At 34.5% G+C, this 19,255-nt stretch overlaps 2 protein-coding genes across 5 annotated transcripts; one reads left to right on the top strand and one right to left on the bottom strand.

The window, feature by feature from the left end:
- The first annotated feature begins 2,398 nt into the window (after window positions 1–2,398).
- LOC129579250 (NADH dehydrogenase [ubiquinone] iron-sulfur protein 3, mitochondrial) lies at window positions 2,399–4,333 on the top strand. Its single transcript, XM_055469119.1, has 5 exons — window positions 2,399–2,563; window positions 2,644–2,715; window positions 2,806–3,053; window positions 3,118–3,363; window positions 3,500–4,333. The coding sequence occupies exons 1-5, from the start codon at window positions 2,503–2,505 to the stop codon at window positions 3,659–3,661; spliced, it is 789 nt and encodes a 262-aa protein (XP_055325094.1). The 5' UTR covers window positions 2,399–2,502; the 3' UTR covers window positions 3,662–4,333.
- Window positions 3,851–19,032, bottom strand: LOC129579246 (longitudinals lacking protein, isoforms H/M/V). Of its 4 annotated transcripts, none has more exons than XM_055469110.1 (9): window positions 18,587–19,018; window positions 18,082–18,266; window positions 17,070–17,492; window positions 16,905–16,977; window positions 16,729–16,805; window positions 16,471–16,600; window positions 13,349–13,552; window positions 12,155–12,283; window positions 8,427–11,780 (listed from the first exon to the last, which is right to left on the bottom strand). In XM_055469110.1, the coding sequence occupies exons 2-9, from the start codon at window positions 18,250–18,252 to the stop codon at window positions 11,143–11,145; spliced, it is 1,845 nt and encodes a 614-aa protein (XP_055325085.1). In that variant the 5' UTR covers window positions 18,253–18,266; window positions 18,587–19,018; the 3' UTR covers window positions 8,427–11,142. The 4 variants fall into 4 exon arrangements, with proteins under 4 accessions (XP_055325083.1, XP_055325084.1, XP_055325085.1 ...); XM_055469111.1 differs by having other exon boundaries at window positions 16,905–16,970; window positions 17,069–17,492; window positions 18,587–19,017; XM_055469108.1 differs by lacking the exons at window positions 8,427–11,780; window positions 12,155–12,283; window positions 13,349–13,552 and adding exons at window positions 3,851–7,194; window positions 7,267–7,949 and having other exon boundaries at window positions 18,587–19,032.
- Between the last annotated feature and the right edge of the window lie 223 nt (window positions 19,033–19,255).

The raw sequence follows: 19,255 nt of genomic DNA, 5'->3' as shown, positions 1-19,255 counted from the left end.
GCTATTCGAACATCGTTGTACCAACCCGATTATTATTTCCTCAATTAGATAGGCATACACAAAGAAAATTTACCAGAAAAATCCATTCATGCTCTTGCTTATTCAATTTGACTACTCCCGGTATCTATATATCGGTGAGTGTGTTTGTATATCAAATATGTGGTTTGACACGTTGACTTTGAGACGAAGAAATTTCAATGCATATCACTTTAATTAATACAACTCAAGAGGACTTCTTAGGCCATGCAGGGCCTCCGCGAGCGCCGAAGGGCGCTGAAAAGGCGCTCGAGCGCATATATTCTCCATAGAAAAGGTGCAGAAAAAATAGAAAAGAGCGCATTTCTCATAGAAAAAAATTGTTGCGAGAGCGCCGATATAGCACGAAAAAGGCGCAAACACTGATGTGATTCTTATATTACACTAAGAAAAACATGCGAACAGTCTTTTTGTAAATATTCAAAGCAGAACAAAATAAAAGTGAGAGAACTATAAATTCTTAGTCTCAAAAATGATCGAAATATTAATCAACGTTTGCACCACATATTATACGAATAATTGCTCCTTGCCAATGTTAGCAGTTTTATCTGATGTTCTTCAAATTCAAAAGGAATTTGAGAATCAATGAAAGCGTCCGTCAGCCAATCGATATTTAGCTTCACCTGAACAATTCCAAAATGATTTCATACTTTTGCTAATTGAAGTAACTAAAAATTCTGTGGAGGAACGATTTGATGCACTGACGAAACACAACGATCTATTTTCATTTTTGTATGACTTTGAAAATTATAATGAAAACAAAGAGAATGGCCATTTGCTCAAATCATGTCAGCAGCTTGAACACGCACTTTCTTATAATGGTGTAAGCGATATAGACGGCAATAATTTATTTCGTGAATTTCCAGTTGTTTCAACCTTAGTTCGAAACAACAATTTGACCATGGCTATTGATATACTAAATATCATTCATCAGAAGAGTCGTATGGTAAATTTGGTTCCTAACTTTGTCATAGCTCTTCGAATTTTCTTAACGGCACCAATAGCTGTTTCTACGGGCGAACGCAGTTTTTCGAAATTAAAACTCATAAAAAATTATCTGCGCAATTCAATGGCACAAGAGCGCCTTAATGGTCTTGCAATTACATCTATCGAACATGAAGTTGCAGAAAAAATTGATTACAATGATATTATCGAAAGTTTTGCAGAAAGCTAAAGCACGAAAAATTAAGTTAACTTGAACAGATTTTGTTGTACTTTGAATAATTTATTTAAAATATATATCACACCTCAAATTCGATGCATTTTTATTTTATTGAAAAAAATTATCCTCTTTTTCTTTCTAATTAAAAGGCGCTGCGACATATCTTGCCCCGAGGCGCATGTATCAAAATATTAATAATCAAAACAGAATTACCTTTCTTATGCGAAACAATAACACATACAATAATGCATTCGATTAAACATTTAATTGGGAACATGCTTCAACCGGTAACAACGACGTATCTTTGAATATATGAAAAAAAAACCGTAAATATCGTCTCTGCTTCTGCTGGAGAGTTACACGTACACATAATGTTAATCACATTTCCCCAATTCATCAAGAACTTAAGTTCAAGCAGGTTTTCAGAAGAAAATTTTTTAATTGCATGGAAATTATTTTGTCATTAATTTCGTAGCACACACACACACACACATGAATCGCTCACTCAGCGGCGTTGTGAGTAAATTCTAAATTTCATTAAAATGTTTGAAAAAGAAGAACTAAAATTCATCTTTCACAAAAAGGGTACTTTCAAACGTTATTACATAGTAACTACATTTAGTAAATTTACGTTTCAAAACGTTAGTATCGTCCCTTTATGCTGCCAAACTTCAGTTTTTCGTCCCGTTTACGTGCAACGAATTCAAGTTCCCAATTTTCGAAAAAGCATAATCAAATTCCGTAACAAGAACTGCGATGTGATCTGGTCTTTATTCCCAGCGGTTCATATATACATAACACTTAAGATTGCCTATATTAAATTTGGCTCACAATAACATCGATTGCCACCACTTCAATCAAAGTTCGCATAACTTTGATTGGATCGAGTGCAGTATTTCAAGTACAATTGCGAAAGTTGAAAATTGATATTGTTATTAAAATGACAATGATAACGATGAAACATGTTGAACATCTCCAGATTTATGTTAAGCACACTGCATGATTCACTTGTGTAAATGAAATTCAAAGAAATCATCAAATCAAACGTTGATTGATGCGTGTGGCGCGTTAAACGATAATTCTTATTCGCCATAAACAGTCGATTGAATTGAGGTTTGCAACGCCATCTGTTGTTTCATGCCCGACACTATGTGCCAATAGTCCCGTGCATTCATCGTGCTGACAGCTCCCGTGTGCTGTATTGTTTGGCACAACTGCTGATAGTTACATAAATACGATTTTTTTCCAATCTGTCAAAATTTCATGCAAATAAATTAGAAAAGTGTAGCTACAGACCTTTTCCGATGGCATCGTTTCTTCGAACAATATCCACGAATCTACGCAGTGGATTACAATTATCAAATGGTAAGTAGATCGAATTGAATTGTGTCATTTATTGCATGAAACATTTCATTTTTATTGATTTTTTTTTATCCCAACAACAGTTGCCAATCGAGTCAATCCAATCGTAGTGCGGTCGCTGTCATCGGATGTAACAAAAGCTGAAGAGAAGAGACGTATGATCTTTTTTTCTTACTCCGTTCCTTTCATCTGTGTATTTTAATTGAAGAACAGTTTAATTTATTGATTGAATGTTTGTATTGTAGCCACTGTTCGCAAACCAGATGAGGCAGCACGTGCAAGTTTAACCGATTTTGGAAAATATGTAGCCGAATGTTTACCAAAATTCGTGCAAAAGGTTCAACTCACGGCAGGCGATGAATTGGAAGTTTTGATCGCACCAGAAGGTGTTATACCAACATTGCAATTCCTGAAGGATCATCACAGCGCCCAATTCAGCAGTTTGGCCGATATTGCTGGCTTAGATGTACCCAGCCGAAAATATCGCTTTGAAGTAATTGGATTGTTCAAGTTTTATTTTCAATGTTTACATAATTAACGCTTTGAATCTCACACAGATTGTGTATAACCTTCTGTCATTGCGATACAATTCCCGGATTCGCGTCAAAACATACACCGACGAATTGACACCAATCGAATCGGCTTGTGAAGTTTTCAAAGCGGCCAACTGGTATGAACGTGAAATCTGGGATATGTACGGTGTATTCTTTGCAAATCATCCCGATTTGAGACGTATTTTGACCGATTACGGTTTCGAAGGACATCCACAACGTCGTGATTTTCCATTATCTGGTTATGTTGAGGTAATTGCAGATCGTTTACGATTTCTTACATTCTATCCAATCCTTGAAATGTTCAATAATTAAATAAATGGCAACAATTTTATCGCATCATTTTGCTTTCGCATTTAAAATTGTGAACCAAAATTGTGTATTGCAGGTGCGTTATGATGATGAAAAGCAACGTGTTGTTTGTGAACCATTGGAGCTAGCTCAGGAATTCCGTAAATTTGATTTGTCCGCACCATGGGAACAATTCCCGAACTTTAGAAATGCAAATCCAGCGTCGGAGGAAATTCCAACCAAAAAAGTTGAAAAATAAAATCTGGAATTTATTTAAAAATGTCCCTGTGCGAACCCGATTCGCTCGAATAAAAGAGGAAAACAATAAAAAAAATTCAAAAAAATTTACATAGAAAATAATGAAAAAACAAAACCAAATCGAAACTATTCAATGTTATGGTTTCAATTTCTTGCGGAGAGAAAGAAGTAGGATTGAAAAACACTGGAATTGGTTTGTTTTCTTCAAATATCATTTTTTTTGTTGCATCATTTCAATTTATTCTTGATTTGAATGCATTAGAAAAATGGTGGTTCGTCCAATGCAGTACAATCACTTTGCGTTTTAGAAAAATAAACTTTCGTCGAGTAATTCCATTTTCTTTTTTCTTAATGAACAAAATATTTTTTAACAATATTTTTCATAAGAATTAATTTTTTTCTCTGCGGAATTTTAAAACTTTTAATCTCCAATAGTTTTTTTTTGTCTGTAATCAAAAGAATGAATTTAGAGCATCGATTTTTTTCTCTTTGCTTGTCCAATTTGATGAAATCGCCGGATGAATCTTTTGAATATCAAATCATTTATTTTGTTTTCAATTTAGAAATCCTGTAACCGAATGAATAACGAAATTTAAATTGTTGTCATTTTTTTTTTAACTTTAAGTCAAATGATGGGTGGAAATCGTGTATATAAATCTGTCATAAATATTTTTCTTTTGTCCTGTTTTTTTTTTTGAATTCTGTTTTTTTTGTAGAGATTTCTATTTAAACCAAGCACTATTTTAAGAAAAGACCCAAGTCAAACACACGGCCACATTTTTCTTCAAATGTATCAACCGGCTCGGGATAGCCTCAAAACATCAACATTGGTCAAATTTTCATTTTTTATTATTTATGTTCTAGTACACCAAAATGTATTCGCTCGAATTGAAAATTTCTGGGGCGTAATTTTCACTAATGATGACATAATATGTGCGAGCAATTGAACAGTACTTTTATTTAAAAAAAAATTCAATGTCATTGCCTCTTTTGAGCTAAACTCATTTTATATGAATGCCACTTATGAGTTTATTTGAGTGTAAGGAAAAGTTTCCTCCAAATCCAGTAGGAACATATTTACGGTACAAATGTCATTAATCGAATCACCAGATATCCAAGAGGGTATGGCTAGAGAGAGGGTATGAAAAAAATCTCTCGGTTTAAATATATTTGCTGTATGGCAATTGACTAAAGTTGTTTGAATTTTGAAAACTCGTTCGAGAACAATTTGATTGATGTGAGAGAGTTGTACTGGGGAATACTTTCCATCAAAATTGGTTTTGCATCCACGAGAGAAAAAAACGACTCTATTCTTCTACTCCACGTCGTCAAAATGTTAAACGCAAGCGTTTCTCTAAAAATTTCTTCTTTTCCACGTATTTTCTCTCTCTCTCTCTCTGTGTGTGTGTGTGTATTTTCTATCTTAAATGTTTAGTTTGATTCATGTTCAACAATAAGACTTTTCTACTTTGATGATTATTAATTGGATGAGTCGGCTCATATTACAACAACAAAAATAACAACATCAATTTATTTGACCAAATAAAAATGTATCTCATGCCTGAGATACATTATATAGAGTTGATCATCGTTTTCATTAATTTATTTATATATATATATAATTTCCATTTTTTTTATCCATTGTGTGTGTGTTGATTTAAATTTTCGGTTTTGGTATTTGGTTTTTTTTTGCAAATTGTTTTTGTTTGTTTTGGTAAAATTTTGTCATAAAAGTGACAGAAGACTACGTTTTTTTTCTTGACGTTTTCAATGTGTGTTAATTCACTAAATGGCACCATTTTCCTGTCAACTCTACCAAGTAAAATCGCATATGTTTTTTTTTGGATTTCAATTTTTCTCTTCTCTCTTTTGGAAAAACACACTGGTGATGCAATCCAGAAAGTAAAAAATCATCTTTGTAGCTCTTTGACGATATTAAATGCGGTTCAAAATTGTGGAAATTATTTAAAATTTACAAATAAAAATCGATGTGACGACTCTTGGTTTACAAATATATTTCATTTCCATTTTGTTTGTAGCTTTTCAAGCCATTGTTATGATAAATTGCGGTTACCGATTTTTCTATTTGCTGAAAACACATCGAAGAAAAAACATTAAACATTTTTGTGCTTTTGAACTACGATTCTATATAAGACAAATTATTTATTTTTCTCTTTTGGTTTAAAAAATCTTTAACATGTATCTGTGTTAAGCGTGGCGACAAGTTCACAATCGCATTTTTCTTCATCTTCTATTTGTTTGTCACACCGGTCATATTCATGTTTATCCATAGACATATGTGTATGTTATATTTAGATATATTTATTGCGATAATTTATGTGTATTTGTATTTTGTTTTCTTCTGTTTCTGCAAAGGGCAGACTACACACATCTACGCAATAAACAGAAAACAAATTAAATTGAATATATCGGGAATTCTCAGGTTCTATTTTGTACTTTTGCTAGTTACGTAAAATTTAATTTTGTTTTTAATTTTACATTTATGGTTTGTTTGTTTGTTTTTATTTTCTCTTCAAAGGATATGATTCTATATGTTTTGCATAGCTTGTGTGTATGATTTGTATGGTTTTTTTTTTAATTTGTATTACATCCATCTATACATACTATTGATTGAACATCATTTGCAATGAATCCATTAACTGTTACGTATGCTTGTCATTTGTTACATGTCGATTGTTTTCCATTATTTCTATAGTATAAATATAGAATTAAAGAACACGGTGTCATGTTGGGTTGTGGTGTAGGGCAGGTGAGGTATGGCGATTGGTAAAACTCTGTTCAATTTGCCATTTCATAGCAATATTATTACACAGATTCGTTTACTCGACAAAGAAAACGAATTGTCACGGTGTTTTGTAGTCGAAGCGCGAAATTCAAATGCTTGCGATAAAAGTATGAATTCGCCAATTGGTTTTTGGGTTGAGGTGGTATAAAATCTAGGGGCTAGGAACAAGTTGTGAGATTCACATAGATTCGCATATATTCATGCGTTCGTGGCTTTATTATTGTTGTTGTACACTCACTGCGCTGCGAATGTCTCGTATACACAATCACACGAATTCACAAATATTTGTACGGATTCGTCTCAAGCGCTTGTGTTCTTACCCCCTAGTATAAAATTCATTTGTGCCATGGTTTTTGTTGTTGTTGTTGTTAATGTTGTTGTTTATAGATTATTCATCATCATTCGTTTCACGCGAATCATTCTTATGACAGCGAACTGGACTTGGGATGATGCCGCAAACCGGATGGTGTTGTTAAATTTTTCGCTGTGTCATTGGACGAGGAAGTTGATGGTTCATTTGAATTTTGTCGTTCGTGGTATTCCTGAAAGCATGGCACTATACACAAATTCGTTTGACATTCGGGACAATGGTATTTCGTTTTTCGCCGCAGAATACGTCCATGAGCATCAATGGTATTCCAACAGAAATTACAACCCAATGCCGGACCCGGTCGTATAACTGGACAATGTTGTGAGCGATTCTCCAATGAGATCTCTCGCAGTAAATGCTGCAATGAAATGAAATAATACACTTGGACCATTTCTACCTGGTTTTAAAAGGCAAAACATCAGATACAAACCTGCGGCGATGAAACAGAGCGCTGCAGTTCTTCAGATCTGACTCGCATCGGTGGTGGCTGGTCGGTTGGTTCGGACACAACAACAAATGTTGGACTTAGATCATGGGCCGATTTTGGTTCGGTTATCGATATACTGGTGCTGATCATGGGTCGCAACGAATGACTGCTACTGCTGCTGCCGCTGGCGCCGGCGCCGGCACCGGTGCCGCTCGACAAACTGAGCGGCTCCTTTTCCTCGGCAATCGTAAATGGATCGGAACGATCGGGCGGAGGTGAATGTGCTGATGGCAGCGACAGTTGCCGATGCAATGAAAAATGCGAATGCGACTCTTGGCGATGATAAGAGAATTGCGTATCACATATCGAATGACTGGGTGCACTGTGTTGCTTGGTTAAAATGGGGGCATGTGGTACAGTAAGTAAATGCATCGCTGCTGCCGCTGCCGCCGATGATGACGGTGGCGGTGATTGTGATGACAATCGCGGCGATGGCTCGGACACGTGCCGCTCCATTTTCGCAACGGCCGACAATCGGTTGTGTGATGAGTATGGGCTCGAGCTCCGTTCATAATCAATATCATCGGGTGAGGAGGGCATTTGACTTGGATCAATGTCTTTTTTAATTCGCGATTGCCGTATCAGTTGTCTTCCACGTTTCGTTCCAGGTACAACTAAGTTTCTAGCTACAATCAAAAATGTGCGTGAGTGAAAAACAATTTCCATTTTAGAAACGAAAAAAAAAGAAATGAATAAATGAATGTTCTGAATGCGAAATGACAGACATCAATCAATCAATTATCGAACAATGGAACGCATAGCAACAACAACAAAAAAGTGCCAGAACAAAAACAACGTGACGATGACGATGACAATGATAATTAATGCGATAAAATGTTGAATGTTAACGAAATATGATGACAGCGAAAAGCCAAAAAAAAAAATTCAATAAATGATCGAGCAGTAAGAGTTGTGTGTGTTTTTTTTTCTTTTTCTTTTTATTTTGCATATCGATTGAACTTTATTTACAGAATTTTTCTTATAGGCTGATAAATGATTTGTTCGTACAATATTACTCGTGTGATTGTGTTTGTGTGCTTAGACTGGTTCATTTTATTCTTTTCTTCAGAAAAAAATACCGGATAAAAAACTAATAATAATTCATTGCATAAAATAACCTGATTTTTATTCAGCATTTTGCAGATAGAAAAATATGCATGATATAAATTACAAATTAATTGTTGTTGTTTTTTTTTCAAATAAAAAAAACATATTAGGAAAACGAAACATTTGGTAATTGGACTTAAGAATTAAAGACACATAAAATGTTTATTCCCGTGATTTATGTTTCAATCATTTTATTACTGAGAATTAACCGATTTGTATGCGACGAATGACTAAAATTGCAATTAAATCTATTACAACTAATAATAAAGAAAGGGGGAAAAAACCCAAGAAAAATTTGGATGAATAAATGAGATAGGTATATAGACAAAGAGAGAGGGAGAGATAAAGATGGAAAAAGGTCAATTGTATGGGGTTTTGTTTTTGATTGATCAGTGTTTCGATGGACATGAATCGGTGCGAAATGAAACGCATTAACTCTGCCAATTGTTCACACAAATTGTTTTGTTATTATTTGTTTTTGTTTTTTTTATTTTACAAAAGTAATAAAGTCTTATGTAAGTCTCCCGTCAGTTTGAAACATTGTCTTTCGGTTAGCATGAACTGGGCATTTGTTCATTTTTTTTTTCTTGATATGAAGCTTCGTTAGTCGAATTTAAGTTGTGTTTTATATGGCACTTCCATACGTTACGTTAGTTTCATTTTGGAAATAAATGCTTTAGCTGAGAGGGGAGCAAGGAGGACGCGATTTGCACGTGACACGGCAAATGACTTTATTGCAACACAATTTTTTTTAGTTTTGTTCTCATGCATTTCGTTTCTATTTTTCTTTCTAAATTCTTAAGTCAGTTCTCCCAAATCACACAATTTCAATGGAGGCAGAACGAAACAAAAAAAAAATTGCTCTAGGAATTTGATCTGGAAACTACAAGAGAGAACTGCACAAAAAATTCGTAGGAACACACCGCTTATTATATTAGGTTTTTTTTTGCATTATATTTAGTTTCGAGTTGCATCTCTTCGGTTTCTAGTCTCTTTTTGTTTGCTTGTTTAATTAAAGTTAGTTGTGTTTTATGGAAATAGTGTTTTGCTTTTTCTTTAGCTAGCATGATGACTTGTATTAGCAAAATTAGTGTTTAATGTGTATGTTCGTTAATGCATGTTCCATGGTTTGTATTCGTAAAATGATTGCTCTTATGGCCTAAACGAAAAATTAAAGCGAAAACGAAGACGAAGAGCGCATTCTTGTTCATGAATTGTTTGTGAATTAGCAATGGGAATTGTTCCTCCTCTTTGTGTTCGTGTGTGTGTCTGTGAGTGTGTCATAGTGTGTTTTTTTTTCTGGGGGGATGTGTTTATTATAAGAGTTTTACTTAATTTTTTTTTTGTTTCTTTAATAGTCACAATATATATATATTTAACATCTACATAGTCACTATTAGTATAAATTTTGCCATAGGTCAATTTGAAATCTTACAATCTAGTACATATATAATTTACTTTCAAAAGTGAAATCATTCTTGCAATCTTTCCCACACAAAATCATTGTGTTATATGCCGTACTTTGCGGGGGATTTTTTCTTCTTCTTCTTCATCCTCTTCATCTCTTTCGGGGCTATGGGATCTATTTATCTACGAACTTGTGGGCAATTCTCTTTAATCATTATTTAATCGTTTAATCTTTCACACATCTTCCTCTCTTTCTTTTGCTTATTTTTATTACTTCAATTTTTTTTTGTTTAAATTTTATTTATTGAAAAATAAACTAATGAAATGATGGCTACACATCTTATAAATCTAGAGTTACATTTATAAACAAGTTCAAAATTCCTAGATGTATATGCATAGCTTTATAAGTAAAATCCATTTCAATATTCATATATAGGACTTATTTTCCATTTTTTTTGTTGTTGTTATTTGTTGTTGTTTACAATCAGCAGAAAAAGTATTGTGCCATGTAGCTAAATACACAATTGATAGATAGTTGCATTGGAAACATAGGAGAGTGAAACAGAAAAATAAAAACAAAATCAAATGTTCGGAGGCATAATATGTAATAGTTTGCTATTGCAAATATATGCAAAGAAAAAATTTAGTTTCCTTTTCGCAGTTTAGACGACACAAAACTATTAAATATAAACCCTCACATATGCACTGTTTTTGCAAGTATTTAAATTAAGACAGTAACACAGACAGAACATCTTTTACGTTTGTTTATTATAAAATTTCACGTTTATGCATCGAATATGTCACATAGTTTTACATGTGGTTCTTATTTTCTCCTTCTCCTCCTTTTCTTTTTTTTCATGCTGTCACCCAATTGTAATCCCGTTTAATTTCGGTTTGTATGTGCTGTTTTTATCCATGGTTGCTCTTGAGATACTGGGTGTGTTGTTGTGATTGTTTTATTTTTCATCTTTTTTGAATGGATAAAGTATTTGAAAACGAAAAATGTTCGGATGATGGCCACAAGATCATGATGCATCACCGATGCACAATCGATACATGTCAGTTTTGTGTGTGTGTGTGCAATGTTTTTCTATTGATAATATTTCCATTTAAATCTGTTCGTTATTCTTTGTTCCTTTTACATCCTTGGGTTGGCTGTTGATAGTCTGTGGTGCGAGACAACGTCAAGAGCATTCTAGTCGGGCCGATGATTTCCGTTGAGTTTTGCATTTTCCAACCATATTGTTGTTCCTTCCATCCGTTTCATTTGGATGGGTACCGAACGATTACACCAAAATCATGTGCTTACATCGAATTAAAGTTGAGTCCTTGTAAGTTTATGGCCGTTGGATTGACATTTACTCCGTCTGGATATCGTTGGCGCTGCAGTGTGGTTGGATGCGGTTCGAATGACACGTGCGTTGTACGCGTTGTGTCGAGAAAACTCATGACGCCCATTGCTGGGTGTGCGTGTGGCGGGCACATAATTGATGTTGGTGTTTCGGCTGGCGGTGGAACGGCGCTCATGTTAATTGTCGATTGCTGGGCTGGTGTCATGTTGTGTTCATAGTTTTCCATCGATGTGTTTTCTTCATTGGTTGGTGCGGGCGATGTTGGCGGCGGTGTCATGTTCGGTTCCAATTTGATTCGATTCTTTATGCTCGGCCGACTGATTGGATAGCCGCGCTTCTTGTATTCAAGCCATAGCGTTCGATTATTACAACCATACATGCGAGCTGCCTTACAGAAACCAATGCCACCGTAACGAACTGCCTCCAGAGCTCGTTGGAAATTCTCATCGCTCTGTGGATTAACTGATCGCTTCCGTTTTGGGGCTGCTTGTGATGTTGTGGCAGTGGATGTTGACGATGAAGATGTGGTTTGTGGTTGTGCGGCCTGTGGCGGCTGTTGTGACTGTTGTTGTTGATTTGTTGTTCCACTAGCTGCGATTGAAAAATTATTGGTTTTTTTTTTTGCTTAGCAAAATTGTTTTGTGGTGCGGTGCGCACATGAAAATTGGACAAATTTTCGACCAAATTCGGCAAAACAAAAATAACAAACAATTGAATACAAGCTTTTTGGAAGAGAAAATTAGTGCATAGATACATGTTGTAGTTTACAACTATTTGAAACAAATTTATTATGAAAGTGATTTTTTTATATTGACTCATTTTAATCTAAGTCAAAAATTGGTTAACAAACTAAGCAATTCGTACAACCAAAATGATGCGGAATCAATTATTATTTCTGTTTTGCCGAATCGGGCCGTAAATTTTCAACTTGATTTTTCGTTGTCAAAACAATTTCTGATCCTTACAATTAATAGGTGACTGGTTTGGAGTGGGTCCTTGACTATATTGTACTATATTTGAGTCGTTTCCTTGTGGAGATGTCGGTGTCGATAAACTCGCCGAATAATTATTGACTAAAGTATTTGGATTTAATGCTAAATCAGCAGCATAAACGAAAAAAATTTATTGGTTTCAGTTTGGGAGAATTTCAATCTTTTTTCGGCGTCAATTCAATCAATTGTTTGGCAAAAGTGACTTCCATTGGACCAGAAGGTGTTTTATAATTTGTGAAGATTGGACGGAAAAGGGATGAATCGGTTGCATCAATTCATTTGATACGCACAAAGCAAGAGTTGCACTTATGTGTTTTTTCTATAACTAAAACGAAGAAAAACTTTCAGCAAAAGGGAGACAAGTGAAGTTGCGAAAAAAAGTAACAAAACTCAGTATTGAGCGGAATGAATGTTCTTTACATTTTTCTCATTACGTAAAAAGATAACGATTAAGTATCGGCATATTTGAAGTTCTTCTGATGTTCTACAATAATGTTCTAATCGTTATTCTCTTTACAATATCGAAAAATTGCAAAAAAAAACGTCTTTTCCGCTCAATACTGAGCTATGTCACTTTTGTTCGCAACTTTATTTGTTTCTTTTTTGCTCAAAGTTTTATCCGCCTCAGTTATTGAATTAGTTTTTATAAGTCTATCTCTTGCTTTCATCGTGCTATTTGTTTTAAGTTGGGAGAAATTTCCGAAAATAGCGTGAAACGTTGTTGATGGTTTTTTTTTGTTCACAGAAAATTTTATTCGAAGTTAATTGTTTTCCGGTCAGATTTTTTCTACAGAGATAGAGGATAGGTTGACCGTGTTAAATATGCGGTGGTTTTTATCAGGATTTATATTTGAATATTGAAAAATAGGCAGAAATTGTGCAAACCATAAGCAGTACAAATCATTAGCCGATTTGAGCTGATTCAACAACGGAACTAATCATTGTGAGAGGAAATTTCTTACCAAACGAGAGAAAAAAACAATCCCAAATTTGAATAATGCTGCGAGAGAATGTGATGCCAATCGGTTGTAGTCATTAGTCCGAAAATCACATTTGCCGAACAATTAAAATGAAATGCCAAGAAAAAAAACAAGAAATTCGTCCGGTTTATCCAAATTCTTTTCTTCTTTTTTTTCTCTGGTTCTCTTGTCACATTCGATTCATTACTTGTAATCATCTGGCCACTCGTGTACGCCGATCCGTATTGGATTTGAGTGTGATTCGATGACACAGCTGTATTTGATGTTGGAGCTGTATTTGATGTGTGCTGATTATCTTCCGGATTGTTGTGGTGTGCGGATGATGCTAGTCCAACATTTGTCGTACATGTTGATAGTGTAAATCTATAATTCGAATCGATCCATTGCACACCTGGGAGAGGATGAGAGCCAATTAGATAATAAATTCATTGAATTTTCACCGAATTACTACAAAATCGGTTGCTTTTATTTTGCATTTTGTATGGAAAATTGAAAATTTTCGTTTTCGCGTTTCACCGAATTGTCTAAAACAAAAATTTTTCGTTTTCGAAAAACAAAATTTTAAAACATTGTATGGAAAATTACTAAAATGGGTGTGTTTGGGAGACATTTTGTCAGCCCATATCTCAATCAATGGTCATTTGCCATGGACGGCAATCAAAATACATGCAATTTGGAAATTCGCAAAAATTTCGAACACGAGCTAAATGCGTGTTTTGGTGCCTCATATCGAATTAAATTCTCTTTTCTTACAGAATTTTCATATTTTCCATACAAAATCTGTTTGTTTTTATTTGTTTTTTTTTTTTATTTCAAAATTAAGACACGAAAATCTAACATCTGTTTATTTTGTTTAATTTTTTTTTTTGCAAATCATTGTGTGTTTTCTTTTTTTTTTCATTCAGTCTCATTGAAATGAATTTCATGAAAATGAAGTAATTGAAAAAATATCCAAATAAATCGTTAAAAAAAGTTTTTTTAAGAAAAAAAAAATCATATGTAGATTCAATTAGCAAAACGAAACCATTGGTTTCTTGTTCTTGTTTTCGATTGTATTTGATGTATACAAATTACTTCTTGGTTGGTTCTACTTCTGTTCATCATAATACATCACAAAAAAAGATACAGTTTGATGATTTTGGAATACGTAAATGTACAAATTCGGAAAACGTGGAAGTTCAAGTAATGCGACCATTATCTCATTACAGACGTCAACTCTTATTCATTAACATTTTTCATTGTTCATTTCTCCAAATGTTGTCGAAAAACCAAAACAGAAACAAAAAAATTGTTTTGAATGAATATTTAAAAAAAAAAAATCGGTCATAAAACGAAAACAAAAGTTTTTTTTTGTGTTTATAGAGCTCTCTCCTCGTCCCAGATTGCGCAGCAGATTACACACTCATGCGAATGTGCGCAATGAAATAGATTTCACAACAAAACAGCAAATATGTTAAACGGTGTTGGAAAAAAAAAACCATTACAATTTTTTTGTAAAGAATGATGTCTGATCTGAGAGGTCTAAAATATCATATCATTTCTCGGATGCATGGAGATTCATCATCGATCGGTTCATTTTTATTCGCGTTGTGTGTTTTATTTGTTTGTGTGATTGTGTGTGTGTGTGTGTTTGTGTTCAACATTCGATTGTTGCCTTCTGTTCACATACTCATTACTTTTTGTGGTTCATACAATTTGACTGATCAATTCAATTGTATTTACATCTTATTTTTTAAAATGATTCTGTGAAATGTTGAAAGTGTAGGAATGTTTTTTTTTCATTTCAGGGAGAGATATGCGTATGTATGTGTATGTGCTAATTTATGATGTGTGCTGCTTTTATTCGAACAATAGCAAAAGATTTTTTTTTTAAATTGAAGTTCATTCTGTTCCTTTTGCTTTGTTTGTTTTTGGCGAAACATACATTTTGAACAATTTTCAATATTTTCTTTCTTCTTATTCTGAATGATTAGAATTTTATCATATTAAACAAATTATTTCATGATTGGTGTTTGTTGCGAAGAGCATGATAAGTAAATGTTGCGTATAACAATGCCAATATCTCAATGGGGAAAAAGTCGGAAAAACTTAAATGGATTTGAGAATGTCCATGTTGGCATTTTGTCAGGCCTATCTTGCTATCTCTGATCGATTCTTCGAATCAATTCAAATGTATTGAATTAAATGTATCTTAGGAGACCATTTGAGTCGCAAAGAAATCAGAAAAAGCAGTCAAAGCCCGTGCAACTCGCGTCAAGCCAACACGGTAGTTCTTCCAATGAACGAATCCATTTATATTTTCAACCATTTCCATGAGATGAATCAAAAACTAAAATGTTAGGATTGTGAATGTTCAAAAACAAATATTTTAAAATTAACGCATATGGATTATGATTCTTATCGTGTGCCAATTTCCGTTGCATGGTATAAATTTGTACGGTTGATTGCTCTTACTTCTGACAGTAATATGAAATGTGTAATGTGTGGTATAATGGCTGGTTTGAATAGAGGTTGTTTGTTTGTTTTTTGTTGGTGGAGGGGGTTGGTGCCATCGAAATAAATATAACAATGATAAAACAGAAGAATTTCGTAAGAATCTGAGAGGCTCAAAAACGATTTTCAATGGACAAACGAAATGAATGAATAAAAAAAAAACAGAAGAAACATTTTTTTCGTTTCAACGCATCTATTAGGGATCAATGTGCGGTCGGTTGGCGAATTCATGACATTTGATGAAAGAGAGTATGAGAATGTTGTGTGTAATGTTTTTGTGAGTATCATGCATCTTAAACAAGAAGTTCGTATATAAAAACAAAAGAACGAAAAATAAAAGCGAAAAAAAAAATTGTACGAAAACACAACGGAAAAAAATCAACAAAACAATCAGGGATTAATGTCGTTCATTTCGAGCGTGAAATGAATTCACATTTAAAAGAACGAATCGTAAAAAAAAGAAAAATTATACGACAACAATTTAGCCGTCGTCGGAGTTATGAATTTATTAAAAAAAAAAAAACTATGATGGTTGAGACATTAAATAAAATAGTTCGATTAATTGATAGATGTTGAGATTTTTCGAATCTCGAAAAAATGCTGCATCTTCGTTAAATACGACTCCATCGTTCGAGTTCAGTGTTCACAAAAAGAGCAAACATTCTCGTTTGTTGAATGTTTGCATTCGGTGATATCACGAACAAAATCGTTGCTTCTCAACGAAAATGCAAAATTTTTTCCAAGAAAATGCTAAAAAAAACCGCCCTAAACATAGAAGCAGCAACATTTTGTTTGTCTTTCATGTGATTGACTTACCGTGCGGTGTTTGTGATTGCGAACAACTAACCGACGTTCCATGATCTGATGGCGTAGTTGGGCTCGTAATATCTATGGGCATCTGTTGTTGCGACACATTTGACAATTCATCCGATTTCTTAATATAAGACTGTAAACGGAAACACACACACAATTAGTATCGCTCATTGAATCGGCTGAGTCGGGTGGGGGAAGAATGCATTTCCCGCGCCACTTCTTGCTTTATCTCAAAAACCAGCAACAGAAAAAAATACTTACGATCTGATGAATGTGATGTGAGTGATTTCCGGCATCAACATTTTCGTGCGTTGCATCATGTGGTTGATTTGTGGCATCTGGGTTACAACTTTCTTTGATTATTTTCGTATTCATATTATGGGATAAATTTGTTGGTGCCGATCCACAGAATGGATCAATTTGACACATATTTATACCTGCTTGACCTTCGATGCTGCTATGTTCTTCCGATGTGCGCTCAGTGGATGCGGAACCAGAACCAGCTAAACCAGTAGATTGAACGAAAAAAAAGGAAATAAACAATAACGCTTGCCTATCTTATTTGCATAGGTGGTTTTTTTTCAATCTGTCTTCCACTTACCTGTTGAGGCCTTTCGCAGCCGCTTTCGTCGATTTGCCGAGGGTGATATTGTGCCAGGTGTTGGAGAGCGTCTTTGTGATTGCTGCTGTTGAGACTGGTGTGATGTTTGATGTTGCAGAGTCTGTTGGTGATATTGCTGTGATTCGCTGCTGCCCCACATCGACTCAACGCCACTGTTTTGCACATTCGGATCAGTTTGATCCGATGACTTGCTCTCCGATTTGGTAAGGGAGACTGGATCGGGCATCTCAGCTAAACCTTTGATTTTCAGCATTTCAGCTGTTTTCAGTATATGTGGAAGTTGTTCTTGTGACACATTTACTTCGCCATAGTACATGAAATCAACCATCGTTTTCAGATCATTGTATTGGACATCTTTCAATATCACTATCGGATGCTGGCAAGGATTGGTTGTGAACAGCGACTGCAATGCCACAGCGAAATTGATTGAAAATCGCGCGCGTATGCCCAACCAGCCAGCCACAAATGGAAGAAGCATAAAATATTTGAGAAAATGAGGGAGAGAAATTGATGCATTTTAATGAATAAAAATCAATGTAAGTCATAAATCTGAGTGTGTCGTGAATTGTATACAATTCGCACAGTATCGCACTAGGAACACTTGCAAATACAAACAATCATGGCGGATTCAGTGCATATCTATCTATCTGTCTCTGTGTATATATGTTTGATATACGTATATCGATATGTAAGTATATATATCTATATGTGCACAAGCATAGGCACATATTCCGAAAACTGACGCCAATCAAGCGCTCAGAACAGAACCCACACTAAAAGCGCGAACAATGAGAACGGAAGGGGTACGAAAAAATAAATAAATAGAAAAACACTGAATCCGCTGAACGATAACAACACAATTTCGGGCTATATTTTATCGCTTTACTCTCGTTTTACACGGGCACACGGGCACGCAGACACAAACACACGCACTCAAATCCAAATAATGCGATTTTTATTTTGGTCGAATTTTTTTTGTTTTCTGAACATACCTGAAAGTATGAGCTGCATGCCGAAAGCACCACTTTATGGGCCTGCAGCTGTCTTCCTTCAGCCGCTAGCGTAACGTCAACAAGAGCCTCATTATGTAAAAGTGATGAAAACACTGATATAAAGTTCGGCTGATGATTGTTCCAGCGCAAACAAAATTGTTGCACGGACATTTTCTCACTTATCTCTGTTGTATCACCGAAAACAGAGAGTCACCCACAATGATGAATATACACAGAGTACACACGCAAAATCCAAAATAACAAAATCGAATCGAATATCGAAGCGATTGGCGAAGCACGAATGACACCACACACACAGTTAGAAGAAACAAACGAATGCGAAATAGAAACAGAGAGAAAGAGATAGAGAGAAAAAAAAGACGAAAAAAAAAATATAATAAAAACAAGTTAGTTCGCCGCAATTACACTTTATGACACTTTGGTCGTTCAATTTAAATAAACACGAATATTTTGATTTGGATCGTTGTGCATGGAATTTATTTACCAAAAAAATGAATTTCCTTAGGACCTTGAATTCATCAATGACGTCATTCGATAAACAATATTGTATAATTCGAGAGCATATACACACACTCAGTGTTGATGAGAGCGAAAAAAAATAATATATATATATATATTTATATATATATATTCAACTCTTGTTTCGGGGGATTAAAAAATACGAGTCAAAAAAATAACCAACTTGAATGTTACATTCATTCGGTATTTTCACTGCACAATTATTGATATTCACTGTTATCAATGCATTCTATCCATATCGAGGCGATAATTGGTCAATGCAGCCCTTGAACTTATATCAAAATTCAAGAATTAAAGACGTAATTAATTTGTTCACGATTTTTTTAGTTTAGTATAGAAAATCAAAATGGCGTTTTCATCAGTAATAAACTGAGCGTTTGCGTTCGTCTGTAACTTGTCGAAGGCATTTGTGTATTGCGGGTGCGTTCACAATGCTACTCTAGCCGTACAGCCATCTGTGAATTGTCAGTGCAACTACATTGGATAAACAAACACAATTCGCAAGCACAAATGAATTTAATTCAATTTGAAAAAAAAAAATTCTATTTTCACCGTAAACAAAATGTAAAATCCGATTTTATCATTAGAAATGGAAAAAAATAAGAAAAAATCACCGTCAAATAGCAATGAACTC

This window comes from Sitodiplosis mosellana, unplaced genomic scaffold (assembly GCF_009176505.1).
Source record: "Sitodiplosis mosellana isolate CC-2019 unplaced genomic scaffold, AAFC_SMos_1.0 Smas_scaffold_6226, whole genome shotgun sequence".
NCBI lineage: Eukaryota > Metazoa > Arthropoda > Insecta > Diptera > Cecidomyiidae > Sitodiplosis > Sitodiplosis mosellana.
This window is presented reverse-complemented; position numbering and strand designations above follow the sequence as displayed.